Source organism: Tiliqua scincoides, chromosome 4, assembly GCF_035046505.1.
Source record: "Tiliqua scincoides isolate rTilSci1 chromosome 4, rTilSci1.hap2, whole genome shotgun sequence".
NCBI lineage: Eukaryota > Metazoa > Chordata > Lepidosauria > Squamata > Scincidae > Tiliqua > Tiliqua scincoides.
Genome location: NC_089824.1, coordinates 174,630,642 through 174,651,498, shown reverse-complemented (window position 1 = coordinate 174,651,498; position 20,857 = coordinate 174,630,642). Strand labels below are relative to the sequence as shown.

The 20,857-nt window shown below is 46.5% G+C and overlaps 1 protein-coding gene across 1 annotated transcript; it reads left to right on the top strand.

Annotated features, from left to right (window-relative positions):
* Window positions 1-11,042: 11,042 nt before the first annotated feature.
* Window positions 11,043-20,578, top strand: FMOD (fibromodulin). Its single transcript, XM_066626063.1, has 2 exons — window positions 11,043-12,027; window positions 20,427-20,578. The coding sequence occupies exons 1-2, from the start codon at window positions 11,043-11,045 to the stop codon at window positions 20,576-20,578; spliced, it is 1,137 nt and encodes a 378-aa protein (XP_066482160.1).
* Window positions 20,579-20,857: the final 279 nt, after the last annotated feature.

Genomic DNA, 20,857 nt, shown 5'->3' with positions numbered 1-20,857 from the left:
ATGATGCCATCGCCAGGGTACATGGATTCTGGAATGACACCTAGAAAGTGCATAGCAGATGATGGAGACTCTGGGGCTGCAAAAAGAACTACCAGACAGGAGAAATCCTCCAGGAACAGTGTGGTGGAGTAGATCACTGTCTGGAATTTCTATAAGGACAGACATTCAGTAGAAATCCAGCTATAGAAAAAAAAACAAAAAACATCCATTTCACATGTGATGTTTCATAAAGACAGTTGGACTTTTGATGTGCACAGAAGTAGCAGAAGTCCATTTTCCAAATGGGGAGTGGAATGTTTATTTTTTCAGACAAGGTGACATTGGAATGGAATAGTTTTCTGAAGACTTGCCTGCATGTCAGGCTTCTCCAGTGCACAAAGTTTTTCAAATAACAGCTGCGGGAACTCATGTATATGCAGATAAAAAAGCAGCATCATTCAGCACTATGCATGTGTGTGGCTGCAATCCTAATTGGGAGCAAGTCCCATTGAACTCAATGGGTTCATTCATATTACTTGCTTCTGAGTAGAAAAGTATAGACTTGCACTCTGTGTGTTGCGTATATGCAGAAAATTGCATCTGATAGCTGGATAGGGTTCAGACATATGGTGGCACTTTGGTGGTCAACCTATATTTGCCCAGCCTGCAAACACCAGTATTTTGTTGCTAGGAAAATGTTTGATTCCCCCCAGCAAGTGGTTCTTTGATCACCTTAATGGTATGCAGATACTGTTGCATTATGTTTGGTGCATCTCTTGGTTAATGCCTGTGATGTTACCATGACATGCAGCACAGCTCCTTACTGTCATTTTGGATCGTGTGAAAAGCTATTCTTTTCTCTTGTAAGCATCTTTTTCTCTTTTTCAATTTTTGTTTAAGTTCACATAGGATATGACTATGAACCTTACCTGATTCCCTACAGCATAAAAGAGTCCTATTCTCCCTACTCTGCATGTATGAAGGAGATTGCATTGTTTAACTAAGAAGCAAAGGGAGGGCTGGATGGGGATATGGGATGGGATAAAGCATGCATGAAAAGGGGGATGAGAACAGAGAGTTCTATTATACTCTACACAGATCCATTTGCGTGAGAGCATCACACCCTTGTGAGAAGGATCTATGCATTATCTTTATTATTCTTTTTTTTACTTTAACCGTACCACTCAAGCACAAAATTATACCAGCATCTGGAACCCTGCAGGAATATAAATTGAGATCTACACCACTGGAATTTAAATAAGAACATAAGAACAGCACCGCTGGATCAGGCTATAGACCCATATAGTCCAGCTTCCTGTATCTCACAGTGGCCCACTAATTACATTTGACTGAATCATGGCTCCGATGTTTCACTGAGGAAGATCCTCAGAGCCTAGCTGGTGAAGCTTCCATCTCTCTTTCTTCCAGCAACAGTGTCATGCTAGACAGCCAGCACACTGGCCTGTGTGCAATTCACAGGGGCTGAAGAACTATATCTTCTTTGTATGGTGTGCCAGGATTTCGAAGGAAAAAAAAAAAGAGCTATAAATATGCTTCACCAGCAACCCGCAGGATTGTACATCAAAACAAGGGATATTATGGAAACGTGGCATCCATTCTGTAAATTCTATAGGCACTTGTTGGATTTTGTACATTTAGCAACTCCAGACCACAGGCTTTTTCACATGTCCAGCTGTAGTCCATTTCCTTGCATGCAAATATAAAAACTATGGCTGGAATGCTCATTCACTGTTAAACAATGTTTCTCTTCCACTTTTTCAGTCACTTTTATAATGAGCAGACATTAGCATAAGTAACTGGAAAGACACTTAAAGTGAGTTAAAAACTAAAGCGTGAACAAATAAATCCTCTGTTTCCCAAACTGTGGTCACGACCCACCAGAGGGTCCTGACTCTGTGCGCAGTAGGTTGCAACCCCATGCTCAATGCTCTGCCACAAAGCCTTTCTGGGAGCCCGTGGGTGCTACTTCCAGGTTGGGCCAGGTTCATCACCCACTTCACCCACTGGCCTCCACAGTCACAATAATGCCTTGAGGAAGTGACTGGAAGTTACTTTGGGTTGGGAAAGCAACTTCCAGTTTACTTCCAGGTTGCTTCTGTGACTTCTGATTACCTCTGCAAGGCATTCTGGGGCCCATGGAGGCCAATGGAGTGTGTCACAGGCCTGACATGACCCAGAAGCAGCCTCCAGCAGTTCCCAGGAAGTCTCTGTGGTGGCACATTGAGCATGGGGTTGCAACCCATCATGAAGGATGTGGTGGGCAAAAGCTTGGGAACCACTGCTCTAAGAGATCTTGCATTGTCATGTACATATGGCCTTTGGTTCCAGAACCTGCCTAGCCTTATAGTGAGTGACACAGTGTCAGATGTTCCCACACTCACTGTTTGGGTCCCAATAAGCGAGCTTGAATATTTAAGATGTGTGTTGACCAAAACCTCATAAACTGTCATGGAACAGAGTTCTGGTGCTTGCAAAAACAAAAAGGCGTCAGAACAGGCTTCTTGGAGAAAGCCAACAGGAGAGCAAAGCATCAGGTTCAGGATGACTCATGGATGATTAATCCCTAAGGGATAAGGGTATAAATATTCCAGGTCATCAAAGTGCGAATAGCATGGAACTGGGTAATGAATATACAAAGGGCATGAGAACCAATCAAATGCCAAAGGACCACGGAAGGAAAAGCACACCCCAAGGATATTTGTAAGGGACATAGGGCACAATCCTAACTTGCGCTGGAACAGGCAAGCCAGGAGGCTTGCACTCTATCCAGCGCAGGATTGTGGCCAGAAGCAGCTTAGAGGCAAGGGGAAACTCTTTCCCTTACCCCTGGGTAAGGGCTGCTGGCCCCAATGGGTCTCTTCAGACTTGCGCCAGCTCCTGAATTGGCACAAGTTCGAGGAGAGCGGAGTGGCTTGAAGCCGCTCCGTTCTCCCCGGGGACAGGGTTATGATCCAGCATAACTGCAGGATCCCAGCCCTGCCTCCCTCTCCTCGCCCACCCGCCCCTGAGGCCGCCCATCACCCTCCCTCCCCCAGCTCAGGAACGCCTCCCTCCCTCCTCCTCCCCGCCCAAATCACGCCTACCTTTTCTGCTTTTGTTGGTGCAGGCAGGCTGACACAAGCGGCTGAGGGGAAACCAGCGCAGAAGCATCTGTCAGCCTCCGCAGGCCAGCACTTCTCAGAGCGCTGGCCTGGCTTCCCCTTGAGAAGGTGCAAACATGCTTTACAGCACATTTGCGACCCTCCTGGGTCGAGGTTAGGATTGTGCCCATAATGTATAAGTGCTTGTATGCTGATGTTTGAAGTATCCAAGCCAAGCTGGGGAGCTAGAGTGGTCCCTGGTTGTAAAAGCAACACAGATAAAGAAGGCATAATGGAAACCTGCTGGAATGGAGAAAATAACTGGAGTACCCCTCCATTTATTGCTATACAAAAGCTATACAAAGGAAAGGGAAAGGTTTGCTCTGGGTGATGGTCCTCTATATGTCAAAATGAGCAAGAAGTTCCATAAATTAGATAACTTAAGAGGAAAAAATTTCTCCATAGAATCTCTGTGGGTGTTCAGATCCAAGCAATACTTTAATACTAGAGACAAGCTCTCACCCTCCTGATTAAAACTCTGAAGGTGATTTCAAAATGCGGAGCAAAATGACAAGGAAAAAGGAGAAAATGTTGTAATGGGGAAAAGGACAAAGGAGAAAATGTTGTAATAATGTGTAATTTCAACTACCCTCACACTGATTGGATAAATGTATATTGGGGTCATGACAAACAGAAAACTTTCTTAGTTACCTTAAATTACTGTGCCTAGGAACAAGTGGCAAAGATGGGCAAATTCAGTGCGACTTGAATCGAGTCGAGTCTAGAGTCACTGCCCTCTTGTGACTCAACTCAAACATGAGTCATAAAGGCGGCACTTTCTGAATCGCCATCACCCTTTTGTAACTCTAAAGGACTCAAGTCACCCTCTTTAAAAACATGGAGCTCCTGCCAGGGTATGTGTGTGTGTGTGTCGGAGTTCTTCTTAAATTCTTCCCTGATGTCCCCACCCATCTGTAAACAGGATGGGAGGGGGCGGGAGGAACTATGTGAGAGCAGGGACAGAAGCTGCCAGAGGAAGGAGGATCACGTGCAGCAGTTGCAAGGCTTACCAGGATGACCCAAATCTTTGCAGCTCTACTCAGAAGTAGTCCCACTGCAGCCGGTCATTCAATGAGGCTTCCCCCTGCCAAGTAAGAATGGAACCCATAGAAGCCACGAGATTGAAAAATGCGATTGCTACGAACCTCCCCACAGGAGGTGTTTCCCCACCTCCTTTTTCCCTCTCCAACCAATCCTAAGCAAGAACCCCCTTGGGCTCCTCCTTCTGCCCTCCCTCAGCCAAAGAAAACATCAGATGTCCATCCTTTGTCCAATGACCATTGTTTCTTTCAGAAATGGGCAAGATAGACACTCCCACCTCTCTTGCCCTCCTTGGGCTTCTGCAGCCAATTGTAAGTCAAGAATCCCTTTGGCTCCTCCTTCTGCCATATCTCAGATAAAGAAAATATCAGAATTCCAATGATCCAATGATTGTGGATCCAATGTCCAATGATCAATGTCCAATGATCATTGGCTCCTTCCTTCCTATCAGAGATGGTCAAAAGAGCTTGCTCTCACCCCACCTTAGGCCTAAATATCGCAGATTCAGAAAGGTACCAACAGGTTCAAGAAGATGCCAGCATGGCTAACAAGCAAAATCAAAGAAGTGATCTAACGCCAATCCTATATAGTTTCTTGCACATCTTAGTAAAATGCACCTTAGTAAAGTGCACTTAGTGCATTGAATGGTAAAAGCCATTTCATCAGGGCGCAGAGCCACACGCTGCCAGAGTGGCAGCAGAGAGGGCACAGAGGCCACCACACCCCAGAGGACAAAGGAGCACCCGCCAATGACAATGAGTCACAGCGGGGGTGGAACAGGGCAGGGGGTGGAACAGGGGGTGGCAAGAAGGGTGATAGGAGGTGGGAGGGGCTGGCACCCAGTATTAGCAACTTGCATCACATGCTATCCCCTTCCTCCCCTCCTGACATACTGCCTTTCTGTTCTTGGAATTGCAACAGCTAAAAATACATTCCCTTACTTCTCCCAAGCATCCCAATCCTTCCACCCCACAGGACGCAGCGCTAGCCTTTTGGTGCGGCTGCATTGGCAGCGGGCAGAGTAGTGGTTCTCAGACTGGGGAGTCGTGACACCCCAGCCTGAGGACTGCAACCTCTGCCCCTTAAGGGGTGGCAGAAAGGGGAAGGCAGCAACGCGATCTGCAGGACTGTGCCACTGCCGGGGCAAGGGGCTTTTTTAAAACACAACTTACCTGCTGTTAGGGCCCAGGGGTGCAGGAAGCCCTACGGAGCACTCTGCAGGGCGGAAATGGGTCGTGTTAGCTATTTGCACTTTTACAAGCTGCAGGGAGCCCAGCAGAGCACTCCGAGGGGCTGCCCACACCTCCTGGACCCTGGCACTGGGTAAGTTTAGAAAAAGCCCTCCTGCCCCCACAGCGGCACAATTCTTTTTTCCCCATCCTTTCCCACACAAACATACCTCAGGAGTTTAACTCTCAAGAAGTTTGAAAACCCCTGGTGTAGAGGTAGGATAGGATTGGGCTGCTAGGCTCTTTAGGGAGTGTAGACTAGCTTTTTTTTTGTCCCCTTGTTCTTTTGAGATCAAATGACATTGTTCTCTGCAAATATGTTTGCTATTCTAAACATTCTTTATGCTGGCATATGACAAACCTCTGAGCTGCTTGCTGCCTGCCTTAACCTTAGCTGACACGTCAATTCCTTGCTAATCAGGCTGCGTAGTAAGTCACATAAATCACATAAAATTACTTGTGCTCCCAGGTTGGATGACAGTTGATGAGATTTCCAGGGCATCTTGAAAAAATTCCCTGATATAAATCATGGAGTGAGTATATTATACATCTAACATAATACACCCTTACAAATACACATCATTACACATAATGCATATTTACTTTCAAGAAACATCAACAAGATTTAGGCACAAATTAAGATATAATCTCTTTCTGGTCAAGCTGCTTTTGCCCCTGCACTTCTGGGTCTCTGATATGTCTCAGTAGTTGGAATGACTCCATAAGCAGCTAAGTAAATTTTCTGGTCCTACATCATGGACCCCAGAAGAAGGATTCTCCCTCCATGAAAGTCTCTCTCCCTTTTGATGCATGCACCATCAATATACCAGCTCCTTAATAAAGATTCCAAGGCAGGGGTGGGTGGGTCAGAGCAGATGCAATGCTCAGTACTGGTTGATCCACAGTCTCTGCAAAGTGGCGGATTAGTGTTTACAATCAATTTTGCTGGGCTTGGCCTCATATGCAGGATTCTGGGGCTCATAATACTCATCTCAGAGATATTATGAGTCTTTTGAAGCTCAGACTAAAATCAAAGCTAGAAAAGAATATGCAGCTTACAAACTTCCCTCTTCGTCCTGTCTTCCCTTGTCCTTTTAAACCACACTAACTGCCCAGTGCTGGCAGAACAAGTGTTCCATCTGTTGTGACTGCCCTGTGGCTCAAGTTATGGCAGAATTCTATCCCATGCTGATGCACAGGATTCAGGGCAGCTAGTGGGGCTGCCCCTGTATCCTACACTCTGGTAAGGGACCAGGGTGGTTGGGAGGGATAAGTAATCAAACCTGTACTTACCTCCCAGGCCACTACCCGGGCCCCTAAAGGACTCCTCAGATCTACACTAGCTTTTTTGTTGCATTTGAGGAGCCTATTGGGGGGGTGTCAGGCCTGAGACAAGGATTTTGATATGGCGGATGCCGGTGTTGTTGCAGTCCACCCCGTCCCACCCCAATCTGCCCTTGATCCCCCTCTCATTTTGACCAGCAGAAACCTACCAACTGCCAGACTGTGAGACACCACTGGTGGCACTCAGCTTCCAACCTGTGCACTGGTAGTAGCAGTCTGCAGACTGGTGAAGAGCCTACCAACAGTGTTCCCTCCTAGGTGTGTGGCCACACACCTCCCAGCCAAGCTCCGTGCAGCATGGAGCTCAGCAACCTAGACATTCAGTGATGACATGACAGAATCATCACCAAACATCCAGAGGCAGAGTTCGGACGAGTTGCAACATTTTGCAGCAGTCTAAGGGGTCTGTGCATCAGTGTGGACCCTTCTGCAGAATGCTATCAATGGAAAATTTTCCATTGCTACATTTTCCATGGAAACTTATTTCTAAAAATATTTCTCCTATCACACCCAACCAATTGATTTATTTGTGAACATTTATATCCCACCTTTCCCATTCCAAAAAAACTCAAAGTGACTTACAGAATTAAAGCTAATAATTCCAATACCAAGACTAAGGAGAAAAAATGACCCACAGCAGAATAAAAACCATCAATCCAAACAAATAAACAAACCGGTCAGGAAAACAAAACCAGAGCTTGAAAAAGTTGAAGATGACAGGTCTAATCATGGAGGGCAGGAATATCAATGGCTACTTTCATGGTGGCTATGCAACAAAGGCGTAATGCACTGTCCTGGCAGTCAGGACAGTGACGTCACATGACATCATGTCATGTGATATCACTTTCGGGTTTTCCTGGAGGAAGGGCGCTTGCTGGAGTCTCCACAGGAAAACAAACAGGGGGCGCAAAGTCACCAGCATCTCCTCTGTAACTAGGGTGGAACCTGGGGGCAGTCATATTGCCCCTTGGCATAGTGCCTGGAGTAGGTGCCCCTTAGGCTTTGCCCTAGTTATGCCTCTGCTGTACAATATATCAAGGTTCAGTGACTCTGAGTACCAGCTGCAGAGGAGTAATGGCAGGATAGCACTGTACTTTTCTGCTTATGGGTTTCCCAGAGGAAGCTGTTAGATCCCTGCAGTGGCATTGCTAGGGGGGTATGGGCCGCACCGGGTGACACACAAAGGAGGGGTGACACCACTATTAGCCAAAAATTTTAAATTCTTGGCATTTTTGACTAATACCATCCCATTATATATCATTATCAATGACACCAGTCATTGAGGAAAAGAGGAGAGCTCAAGCAGCATACAAGGCCTGTCCCAGTGAGCGCAACCTGCAGGTCCTCCGAACTGTTCGCAGCAAAGTCCAACAGACTGCCAGGAGATGTGCTAACGACTACTGGCTCCAGCTCTGTTCCGAGATACAGATAGCAGCTGACACGGGCAACATCAAGGGGATGTATGATGGTATCAAGCAGGCCCTAGGTCCAACACAGAGGAAAATTGCCCCTCTGAAGTCTGCCACAGGCGAGGTCATCCAGGATCGGGCGCAGCAGATGGAACGCTGGGTACAGCACTACTCTGAGCTATATTCCAGAGAAAATGTAGTCACCGAAGAAGCACTGAACAACATTGAGTGCCTGCCTGTGCTGGAAGAGCTTGACAGTGAACCAACCCTAGAAGAACTTCACGTGGCCCTGGACTCCCTTGCCTTTGGCAAGGCACCTGGAAAAGACAGCATCCCTGCTGAAGTCCTAAAATGCTGCAAAGAGATCATCGTCACTGAGCTGCATGAAATCCTCTGTCTCTGCTGGAGAGAAGGTGGAGTACCTCAAGACATGAGGGATGCAAACATCATCACGCTGTACAAGAACAAAGGTGACAGGGGTGACTGCAACAACTACCGCGGCATCTCTCTCCTTAGCGTTGTAGGAAAGCTGTTTGCCCGAGTTGTACTAAAGAGGCTCCAGGTACTTGCAGAGAGCGTCTATCCAGAATCGCAGTGTGGATTCCGAGCCAACAGGTCCACCACTGATATGGTATTCTGCCTTAGACAACTGCAGGAGAAATGCAGGGAACAACGACAGCCACTCTTTATAGCCTTCATAGATCTCACAAAGGCTTTCGACCTGGTCAGCAGAGACGGCCTCTTCAAGATTCTCCCCAAGATTGGATGTCCACCCAGGCTCCTCAGCATCATCAGATCTTTCCACAAGGACATGAAGGGCACTGTTGTCTTCGATGGCTCCACATCAGACCCTTTTGACATCCGAAGCGGAGTGAAGCAGGGCTGTGTTCTTGCACCAACCTTGTTTGGGATTTTCTTCGCTGTCCTGCTGAAGCAGGCCTTTGGAACTGCAACAGAAGGCATCTATCTCCGGACCAGATCAGTCGGAAAGCTCTTCAACCTCTCCAGACTGAGAGCAAAATCCAAAGTCCAGCTGAAATGTCTGCGTGACTTCCTCTTTGCCGACGATGCAGCTGTCACTACCCACTCTGCCAAAGATCTCCAGCAGCTCATGGATCGTTTTAGCAAGGCCTGCCAAGATTTTGGACTGACAATCAGCCTGAAGAAAACACAGGTCATGGTTCAGGATGTGGACTCACCTCCCTGCATTACAATCTCTGAGCATGAACTGGAGGTTGTCCATGACTTTGTGTACCTTGGCTCAACGATCTCCGACACACATTCTCTCGATACCGAGCTAAACAAGCGCATCGGTAAAGCAGCTACCACGTTTTCCAGACTCACAAAGAGAGTCTGGTCCAACAAGAAGCTGACGGAACATACCAAGATCCAGGTCTACAGAGCTTGCGTCCTGAGTACACTTCTGTACTGCAGCGAGTCATGGACTCTTCGCTCACAACAGGAGAGGAAACTGAGCGCTTTCCACATGCGCTGCCTCCGACGCATCCTCGGCATCACCTGGCAGGACAAAGTTCCAAACAACACAGTCCTGGAACGTGCTGGAATCCCTAGCATGTATTCACTGCTGAAACAGAGACGCCTGCGTTGGCTTGGTCATGTCGTGAGAATGGATGATGGCCGGATCCCAAAGGATCTCCTCTATGGAGAACTCGTGCAAGGAAAGCGCCCTACAGGTAGACCACAGCTGCGATACAAGGACATCTGCAAGAGGGATCTGAAGGCCTTAGGGATGGACCTCAACAAGTGGGAAACCCTGGCCTCTGAGCGTCCCGCTTGGAGGCAGGCTGTGCAGCATGGCCTTTCCCAGTTTGAAGAGACACTTTGCCAACAGTCTGAGGCTAAGAGGCAAAGAAGGAAGGCCCATAGCCAGGGAGACAGACCAGGGACAGACTGCACTTGCTCCCGGTGTGGAAGGGATTGTCACTCCCGGATTGGCCTTTTCAGCCACACTAGACGCTGTGCCAGAACCACCTTTCAGAGCGCGATACCATAGTCTTTCGAGACTGAAGGTTGCCAATACAATATATATCATTTGGTACATAATTTCATGAAGAGTGCAGTAAAACAAACCATGGTGAAATATCTCTATTCTATAAAAAGTTAAAGCTCCCAAACCAGCAGGCAATAGTTCATCACCACACCCATTGCTCAGGACATTGCCCAATCCGCTGCATCGGAGGAGGTTCATCACAGGGGTGATGCACTGGCCTCCTGCACTGGGTGGTGCAGACCCTAGTGATGCCACTGGGTCACTGTGGGGAAAAAATGCTGGATTTGGTGGTCCCTTGGTTTGAGCCAGCCAGGCTTTGCTTATGTTCTTATATAGGATTTGAGCATTCACAGCCATTTTTGGTGGCTTTCTTTTTTTATCTTAAAATTTGAACAAGCAAGAGAAGCACATGTGCTTTTGAGTGCAGTCTTTAAACTTTTATAAGCATCCCAATAAAAATAATTTCCACATAAAGCTGTAAATATGATTATGACATTCATTGCGCATAAAATGTGTTGCACTGAATGTTTTCCTAACCAAATATTTCAGTTCAAATGGGTTCTGGCTGGTAGGAAGGCGTTTGAGTTTTCCTAAATGTTCATGGAGCACATATAATTAGCATGGGGTACTTTTTTCCAGTTAATTTATTTCTGTAGCGCCATCAATTTACATCTCAAATCAGTATGCCGGGTCACATCACAATCTGTTTAGGACCCTGGAAAACTCACATCACTGCTTTTATATATGTGTGAAGTCTTACCTAAATAAGTATGTTGCTCATTCATATATGCCTGAATTAACTTTTGTCATGGTTCTTCCCTACCCCTTCCCTGCACCCTTTATAGGTTTGTCCAAAGTGTGTTGCAGGATGCACTGGGTTTCTGTCATTATTATGGTTGGCCTCTGCGGAGTGTCCTGGAGTCAGTATGATGACTATGATGACATTTACTGGTTACAACACTACCTACGCAGCCAGTCCTTGTCAAGTAACTATGCACCATATTATGAATATGAGGCTCCCCCGTATGCAGCTTACTCCTATGTGCCAGCTGGGTCCTCTGTTGGAGAGCCTGCCCCGGAACCCCCTGTTTCAAGGGAATGCCCCCAAGAATGCGAATGCCCTCCCAACTTCTCTTCTGCCTTGTACTGTGATACTCGCAATCTCCGGTATCTTCCTTTTGTGCCTTCCCGGATGAAATATGCCTATTTCCAGAACAACCAAATTACAACGATCCAAGAGGGAGCCTTTGACAATGCGACCAATCTGGAGTGGCTTGCACTGCATGACAACCAAATAACTAGTGAGAAAATGGGAAAGAAGGTCTTTGCCAAGCTCAAGAACCTAGAGAGGTTGTACCTGAACCACAACAACTTGACAAAGATGCCTACTCCCTTGCCACGGTCACTGCGGGAACTTCACCTGTCTTTTAATCAAATCTCCAAGGTCCCATCCAATGCCCTTGAGGGCTTAGAGAACCTGACTGCCCTTTATCTTGGCCACAACCAGATTCATGAAATCGGAACAAACCTCCGGGGATTAAAATCTGTGATCCTTGTGGATCTGAGCTACAACCATCTCAGAAGAGTCCCTGATGGTCTTCCAAGTGCCCTGGAGCAGCTCTACCTGGAGCATAATCACATCCAGACTGTCCCAGATGACTTCTTCAAGGTCTCTCCCAAACTGCTATACGTACGTATGTCTCACAACAGCCTGACAAATGAAGGACTTTCCCCTAATGCTTTCAACACCAGCAGCCTCCTGGAATTGGATCTGTCTTACAACAAGCTTCAGAAGATACCACGGGTCAGCACAAGCCTTGAGAATCTCTACCTCCAAGGGAATAGAATAAATGGTGAGCATCAGTATTCTCCATGGTGAGCTTTTCAGAGGTGACAAAATATATGCCATGGGTGTACAGGCCGTTTTGTGGTTCCAGGAATAGAGGGATCAAGGAGCTAGATGCAGTTCTCTTTAGGAAGCCAGCATAATAGTTAAAGCCACAAATAAGAGAAGGATTGAAACCAGGACTTGTGAGGTTTGTTCCTGCCTCTGAATTTGAATTCCTATATTATATGATGTGGGCGCTGGTGAAGCACCCCCATCTTGCCAAAGTTTGCAGATGTTCAAGGGAGGTCAATGATGGGGAGGAGAAAGTCAGTGATCGCAACTCATTTCTGAATTCGTGATAAAAACAGGGGGAGGGGCATCATGGAGATGGAAATGGGTAACACCTAGTGTGGATGACTTGCCCTGGATGTTATCCCCTCCAATAGGAATTGGTGCAGGTCTGAAGAGACCCATTGCCAGGCAAGGGAAAATATATTTTCCCCACCTCTCCCAAGACTTCCAATCCCCACCCCACCGCAGGATGCAGCACAAGCCTTTTTTGTTCTGTTGCATCAGCAGGAGGGGGGAAAAGGTAGGATTGAACTGTCAGTGTCCATTGCAGTCTTTCTGAGATTAAATTCCATCTCAGTCTCTTCCATCTCAGTCTCTTCCAGAAACTCCAAGACAATGAATTCACTTTCTCACTGACTCAGAGAGGGAGGAATCATCTTACACATTAGCTCCTCCTCTCAGGTTGATGTACCTGAGGGTCTTCAGGGAGGAGTCTCCCATTCAAAGAGCTTCTTGGGCCATTATTAAGCTCTTTTTGTCTATTCCAGGCAATCTGATTTAGCACTGCCAGATTCGGGGTCTGGCTCTAATGTCATGCTGATTCAGAACATCAAATCCCAATTTCACAACACTAGATAAAAACCAATAATTTTGTGAGGAACATAATGCTTGCTTAGATGCATTCCAAAGTCTGGAAGAATCTGAAAAGTCCATGTTGTTGGGCTTGGGTCTCTTGGAGAACCCGCGGATGTCTAGATTATTTACAGTAAATAATATGATTTGAGGTCATTTGCTACTTCAGTTTATAACGGCACTGTAAGGACGAGGTGGAAGCAAGAGATAAAGGCATGCCTAATCAAAATATTAACATCAGAAAGCTCTCAACAGCAGCAAAACTAAATGTATCACCTCATTTTCTGTATGCCTGACATACGGCAAGGCTGGACAGAGAATTTAACTTGGCATTCAGATCAGGGTGAAGGCACTGGGGGAGCAGAGGTTCATCTTTTACCACGTGTTGTTTTCTTGATCCAAATTGCATCCCTAGAGCCGCTATATGCCACTGAAGGTAAAACAAAGAGGTACAGTATGCTTATCCCTAGCATGTATACACTGCTGAAACAGAGACGCCTGTGTTGGCTTGGTCATGTTGTGAGAATGGGTGATGGGTGGATCCCAAAGGATCTCCTCTATGGAGAACTCGTGCAGGGAAAGCGCCCTACAGGTAGACCACAGCTGCAATACAAGGACATCTGCAAGAGGGATCTGAAGGCCTTAGGAATGGACCTCAACAGGTGGGAAACCTTGGCCTCTGAGCATCCCGCTTGGAGACAGGCTGTGCAGCATGGCCTCTCCCAGTTTGAAGAGACAGTTGGCCAACAGACTGAGGCAAAGAGGCAAAGAAGGAAGGCCCATAGCCAGGGAGACAGGCCAGGGACAGACTACACTTGCTCCCAGTGTGGAAGGGATTGTCACTTCCAAATCGGCCTTTCCAGCCACACTAGACGTTGTTCCAGAACCACCATTCAGAGCACGATACCATAGTCTTTCGAGACTGAAGGTTGCCGACAACAAAATATGTTGCCTCACGGGGCAAAGAACAATGCAGGGAAAGGGGTAGTTCAGGTCAGGAAAATGACATGGAAAGTGGATTAACATGTCCTTCCAGTGCCTTTTACCTTTATCTGAATCCCCAAAGGTTGCATTTGCCCCTTTATAAAACCACAGGAGATCCAATCACGTTTCCACATCCCACCATCTTATCTCGTTGCGCTCCGAGACTGCATACAGCCCTCCTTAACAGTGGCCACAAACTCCATATGTTGGCACAGTGTTAGAGGACCTGTTCATAAGATTGACTGAAATGCCAGTTAACCAAATCTTACATTTATGTCATGAGGTGTTCACTTCCACAGATGGAAAATACTAAGAATTGACAGAAAAAGGTTGTGTGTGTGTGGGTTTGTTTCTTAAACTCAGAGAGGCAGTTGCTGAGTTTCTTTGCAGGTGAGGCCAGGTACTATGGGGTTGCTGATGTAGCAGCTAAGACACTGAGCTACAATCAGGAATTATCTAGGTTCAAATCCTGCCTCTAATATAAAATGTCACTAGGTGACATTCGGCAAGACTATCAGGCTCAGTTTCAAACTGGGGATAATAAGACTAGCAGCCCAGTCCTAACTTGCACTGGAACAGGCAGGCCAACAGTCCTGCGCTGTATCCAGCAAATGTTTGGGGCCAAAAGCAGCACAGCTTGAGGCAGGAGGATTTGCTTCCCCTTATCCTGTGTCGCTACAGTGGCCCCAATGGGTCTACTCAGATCTGAGCCACCTCCAGAGGTAGTGCAGATTCAAGCAGAGCAGAGCAGTCAGAGGCTGCTCTGTGCTGCCCGGGAATGGGGGTTGGGATCTGGTATAACAACCGGATCCTGGCCCCGCCTCCTGCTCCCTGCCCTCCCGCCCACGGGAACACCCGCCGCCTACCCTCCCTGACCCCAGAACACATCTCTCCCGCCTCCTCCCCACCCCCCTCACACATGCACCCAGATTCCTGCACTGGACGAGCTCAGCTGGCACAATTCACCCTGTCCCCAGGGCCTGAGGGAGGACCGTGCACATCCATGCCCTGGCCCAACTTCCAGCAGAGTGGCGCAAAAGTGCTTTATGGTACTTTTGCAACACTCTTGGGCCAATGCAAGGGACTTGCGCTGGCCCAAGTCCCTGTTAGGATTGCACTCTAGCTTATCTGACAGGGTTGTTGAAAGGACTACCTAAAGATAATACACATGAAGTACTTCACAATCAGAAGGTGCTCCACAAATGTTTAAGTATTGTAATTATTCCATTTCAAGAGTAGCACTTGTTTTGAAATTAACTGTTTCTCTTCAAGTCAGTGTGGAATTTTTCTCAGGTTTACATGGAGTCCAAACCACAGAAAGAAATCAGCTGCGCAGATTTTTGAAAACCAAATGTCTGGAGGACAATATGTTCCCTCTTGGCTCTCACCTGTTGAGTTTGTCTAGGTTCAGATTTCTGAACCTAGAGGCAATGATGGTCCAGAGTTCTGGGCAGCAAGGGAATCTCTCTCTGCACTGTTTAGACTAAACAGAAGTGAGTTCCTGGAAGGGAAAGGCACACTTCTGCACCTGGAAAGCCTTGACAAATATTGCAGTGGTCTCAGCGTTTTGCTTCAGATCTGTTGCTGGCTCTGTGTGGCAGTGAAGCCATTAAACCATATTTCACTCTGCTTTTCTCTTTACTTATTCGCTCATTTTTCAAGCAGCTCTGCAACTGACCTTTAAAGTTTTTAACGAGTTTCTCAGAAGACCTTTGCTTTTTTCTCTCCATAGTAAAGGAGGAACACAGCAGAGTCAGAGACAGAGTAGATGAATTTGTTTTATATATAGACCTGGTTACCGCTGGGCTTTTAAGATAATGTTGTTTTTATCTCTCGGGCATGGTGCTGTCATTGTGAGGCATGTCTCACATGAAGAGTAACCATTTGTCTTTCTCCTGTTCCTTTCTCTTGAAGGCCTGAAAGAAAGAACTTTATACAAACCCAAATCACTTCTGTAGAGGCAGAGTGGGATATCAGCCAGGAGACTGGGCTGGAATTTAGGAGAGAGAGGCGGGAAACATTGTATTGGCAACCTTCAGTCTCGAAAGACTATGGTATCGCGCTCTGAAAGGTGGTTCTGGCACAGCGTCTAGTGTGGCTGAAAAGGCCAATCCGGGAGTGACAATCCCTTCCACACCAGGAGCAAGTGCAGTCTGTCCCTGGTCTGTCTCCCTGGCTATGGGCCTTCCTTCTTTGCCTCTTAGCCTCAGACTGTTGGCAAAGTGTCTCTTCAAACTGGGAAAGGCCATGCTGCACAGCCTGCCTCCAAGCGGGCCGCTCAGAGGCCAGGGTTTCCCACTTGTTGAGGTCCATCCCTAAGGCCTTCAGATCCCTCTTGCAGATGTCCTTGTATCGCAGCTGTGGTCTACCTGTAGGGCGCTTTCCTTGCACGAGTTCTCCATAGAGGGAAACAGATGATGTTCAAAAAGGTGAAGGTGATTTGAAAGAAGGGTTGCTGCTCATGTCACTTTTGCCCTCTAATAAACTCACTAGGACAAAACAGGTTCTGCATGTTTTTCCGTTTCAAAAACCTGCCAAACTTGTTTGACCAAAAATGACACAAAAATAAAAGAAATGTGTGTGTAATGTGTATATACCATGGGAAGCAAAGCCTCACTCAAACCACTTTAACCTCTCTGAAAAACTATTGTCTGTCTTCAGCCACAGACTCCTTCCAACCTATCTCTTACACTGCAGGGACTATGCATGTGCTACTCAGGCCAGACCCTTAATAGCCCACAATGGGAAAAATATTGGTTGGGATCTAAAGGGATGCACATACAATTTCTGCATATCCACCTGCTACACAGCTAACTTTTCCCTTTCACAAGTGCCCCTTCGAATATGCACAAAGTAATGAACCATACACTTGTGTACTGATTCAACAATGTTAAAGTGACTACAACCAGTGATGATAGAAGTGGGAGGCATGTTTAGAGAACAGCTGCTTGCCGACAACATCCCACCCCCCCCCCCCCGCTTGATGATTTGCCAGAGAGGCATGCAAAAGAGGCCACAAATGCTCACCCAGGAGTATCATACCACAGTCTCTGACTTCAGCAGCCTTCGCCATCCTCACCAGCCTGCTTGTTCCATTTCATTATTCACTTCCTTGGTGCCTTTTGAAATCTGTTTGCACCCTAACTGGCCCCTGCTTCCTCCCCCCCTCCACACACACACACAATGATCTTTTTGTAAGAAGAGGGACATTACAATACAGCAAATAAAATCTGGCTACATCAGGGGTGCCCAAACCCCGGCCCTGGGGCTGCATAATATAATAATAATATAATATACAGTATTTATATACCGCCTTTCTTGGTCTTTATTCAAGACTTTATTCAAGGCGGTTTACACAGGCAGGCTTATTAAATCCACGCAGGGATTTTTACAAATTGAAAGAAGGTTCTCTCTTTCAAGAACCACCACATTCAAGATGTTACACTCCGATCTGGTTTAACATTCTGGCCTCCATCCTCCCACGCTCCAAGCAGATGGAACAGCTCAGCTGCAGCTTGCCAGCTGCTTCAAGGTCGCACTGTGCCGGTGGCCTCGAACTGGCAACCTTGTGGATTTTAATCTTCAGGCAAATTGAGGCTCTACCCTCTAGACCAGACCTCCTGCCCTCCTGCATGCGGCCCTCGAGGCCTCTCAATGCAGCCCTCAGGGAGCCCCCAGTCTCCAATGAGCCTCTGGTCCTCCGGAGATTTGTTGGAGCCTGCACTGGCCTGACGCAACTGCTCTCAGTGTGACGGCGACTGTTTGACCTCTTGCGTGAGCTGTGGAATGAGGGCTTCCTCCACGGCTTGCAGTTTCACGTCTGTGATGCAGTAGTGGCAGCAAAGGAAAGGCTGGCCTTGAGCTATTGCAAGACCTTCATTCATTCATTTAAGTTCCACCTCTAGTATATTAATTTACGTAAACATATGTAAATTTATTCAAATTTTAAATGTAAATTAATTCTTTTTCCCCCTGGCCCCCGACACAGTGTCAGAGAGATGATGTGGCCCACCTGCCAAAAACTTTGGACACCCCTGGGCTACATGATTATTTATGTCATTGGGGGCAAATTGATGAGCAGTGCCGTCACTCTAAGTACCTTGGCTTGCCCTAAATGTTGTCATCATGTAGCCAGGTTTGATTAGCTACATGATGACTTCACCATTTCTAGAACGGCTGATTGCTGTGTATTGCTGCACAATTGCCAGAAGAACACATCCAATGTTTCAGGACAAGAGTATGCCTTTTCCAAACAGCACAAGGTGAATATCAGATTTTGACTTGGGATGCTGATTATGACAGCAAACTGGCCATTTCTGAAAGGAAGCAAGAAGGCTTCCAGATAGACCACTGGTCTAACCCACAATGGAAGTTCAGGAGCATACATTAGCTTCCCCATTTGCTTCTTGACTTTCCATGTTTTACTTCCATACATAAGGAGTTTCTGACTACCATCATCAGCCAGAATGTGAGACATCACAGCCTCATTCATCTCTCTGCCACTCTTCAGCTTTTGCCAGCACGCTAAAGATAGACTCTTGTCATTTTGTACATAGCCATCTCTATATTGTTTCTGTACAATATAATGTTTTTCAGCTCTAAACCAGGAACAGCTGATTCAAGAAAATCTCTCATTATCGTCTCCCTATTTGCTGCCAAGTTCTAGACTTTGGTTGCCCTCTGGCTGCTTCAAAGGAACATTACAGTACATTCACTCCAGGATACAAACATCCACTTCTACTTTTGAGACTTTTGGAATTCACTGTAAGACTTGGAATGGAAGGACTAAAGGAGCAGAAGGATTTAGCCGATCAGCTGGGGTTCTGACTTGTTCCTGCCCTACAACCCAATCCTGAGCTTCCTGGCACCTGCTGGAGCAGTGGCGCCAAAGCAACTACTGCTGTATCCAGTAGATGCTGGGAAGCAGCTGGAGGTCTCCTCAGAAGAAGGGGACATTCATCCCCTTCTCCCCAGGGGAAAGTCCCAAGCTCTGTGGTGGGGCTTCTCAAGTCTGCACCAGCAATTTTGCCAGTACTGCCTTGAGAGATTCTGTGTCAGACTTTTCAGCCAACACAGAGTTCAGGATGCGGCAGAGTAGAGCTCCACTGTTCCCAATCTCCTCCATTCCCAGTTCCTCCCCCCACCCTGCCTTCCCTCCACCTTCCAGAGGCGCCTTCCATTGCCCAGTAGTTGCACTTACCCCCAGTGGCAGCACATTCTCCTTCCAGTGCTGGGTCTGGCACCAACACTCCCTGTTCACCAGGTGCCAAAAAACATCCTTTACAGCACATTTATGGCACCCAGCACTGGCACTAGGGCTCAGCAGCAGCATTCAGCCTGTTTAGGATTCGGCCCCTACACAGTAAGCCTACATTTAGGTAATAAGCAAAGAAGATATTTGCCAACGACCACTGGATTCCATAAGGTACTGATTGAGAATAATAATTATAGCACTTTTAGTATGCATGGAACTTTGCACATGTCATAGCACTTTACAGAATACCAATCAAAAGTTAGCTCCCCTGCCCTGAGGAGCTTACAATTCAACATAAGGGAGGAAACAGAGGGAGGGAAGGAAAATGGAGGTGACTGGGGATAAGAAGCTAAACTCTATTTAGAAAAAATAACAATTACATTCAGAGCTTGGTATTCTGTTTCAGTTACCTGCGAGTTGACTATTTATTTTATTTAAAAGATTTTTATGCCCTTTTCCCATGACTCAAAGCAGCTCACAACATAAAACATAATTTAAAATAGCTAGAACAATATAAAATGCAATGTAATTATTTAAAACAATAAAAATACAGTACAAAATAAGACTAATAAGTACTTTAAAAACTAATTGAAAACAATATCTTATGAACAGATTATTAAAAGTATAAAAGCAGCATTAAAACAAAGGCTCATAACAAAGTTTCTGGCCCCTGGTTGCCTTGGTAGAAGAGAAGGATGCCCTCTCCTATTCCAAATAAATGTGGTGGGTGGAATTCAGAGTGGAAAAATGCAGCAGTTGGATGTTTGTGATTCATCACAGCATGGTGTGACATCTAAATATTGATTTCTGTATCATCTGTGAAAGTGCCCTAAATGTTAGCCCTTCAAAAATGTGAAATCCCTGGCAGCTCATATTGTGGTAGCACTATGGCTGGAGCTCAGTTTAAAACAAACACTTGGGCCTTATGTGAGCTTCATCCTGAGGATAGCAAAGGCCAGTGTCTGAATGCCCAGCAAATTGCTAGGCTTGTTTTATGTTGACTGCCTTTTTTGTTGCACAGCAGATGTGAGGCTGGAGCCACCAGGCTGATCACAGCAGAGTCTGTAGCTTCAGGGTAATTGTAGCACCCAATGAACCAGCTGATTCTTGAAGTTCCAGTGGGGATTTGGTGCTAATAGGCTGTTTGTCTCTGTTTGTCAAAGAATGATGTGTAATTCTTCCTGCTTCATGAAAAGCACTAATCAGGCCATTGGAGAAAGGAGATTATAAGTGACATGAGATTATTTCTTTTCTTTTCCCAGAGTTCACCATCAGCAGCTTCTGCACCATCGTAGACATTATGAACTTTTCTAGGCTACAAGTCTTGAGACTGGATGGGAATGAGATCCATCGGAATTCTGTGCCCTCAGATGCTCCACTCTGCCTGCGATGGGCCAGTGTCATAGAGATTTAGCTCTTTTCTCAAACCTTCAGAAGGCCAGACCTCTTCTTGTGATCAGAAGGAAATAGAGGCCTCCATTCTCGGTTTAACATGGCTTCAATTGATTTGGCTTCTGCAACTGTATCATGTAGGAGGGATCCATAACTTGATCCAACAGATGCTGCCCATATTAGCCAATCAGATGACTGCAAATATCCAGGCAAATCTTTGCCCACCTCTTGCCCACATTCTCTCTATCTGTCTCCCACTTCCTTGCTCTCCAGCAGTCAATCAATTATCTTAACTTCCTAG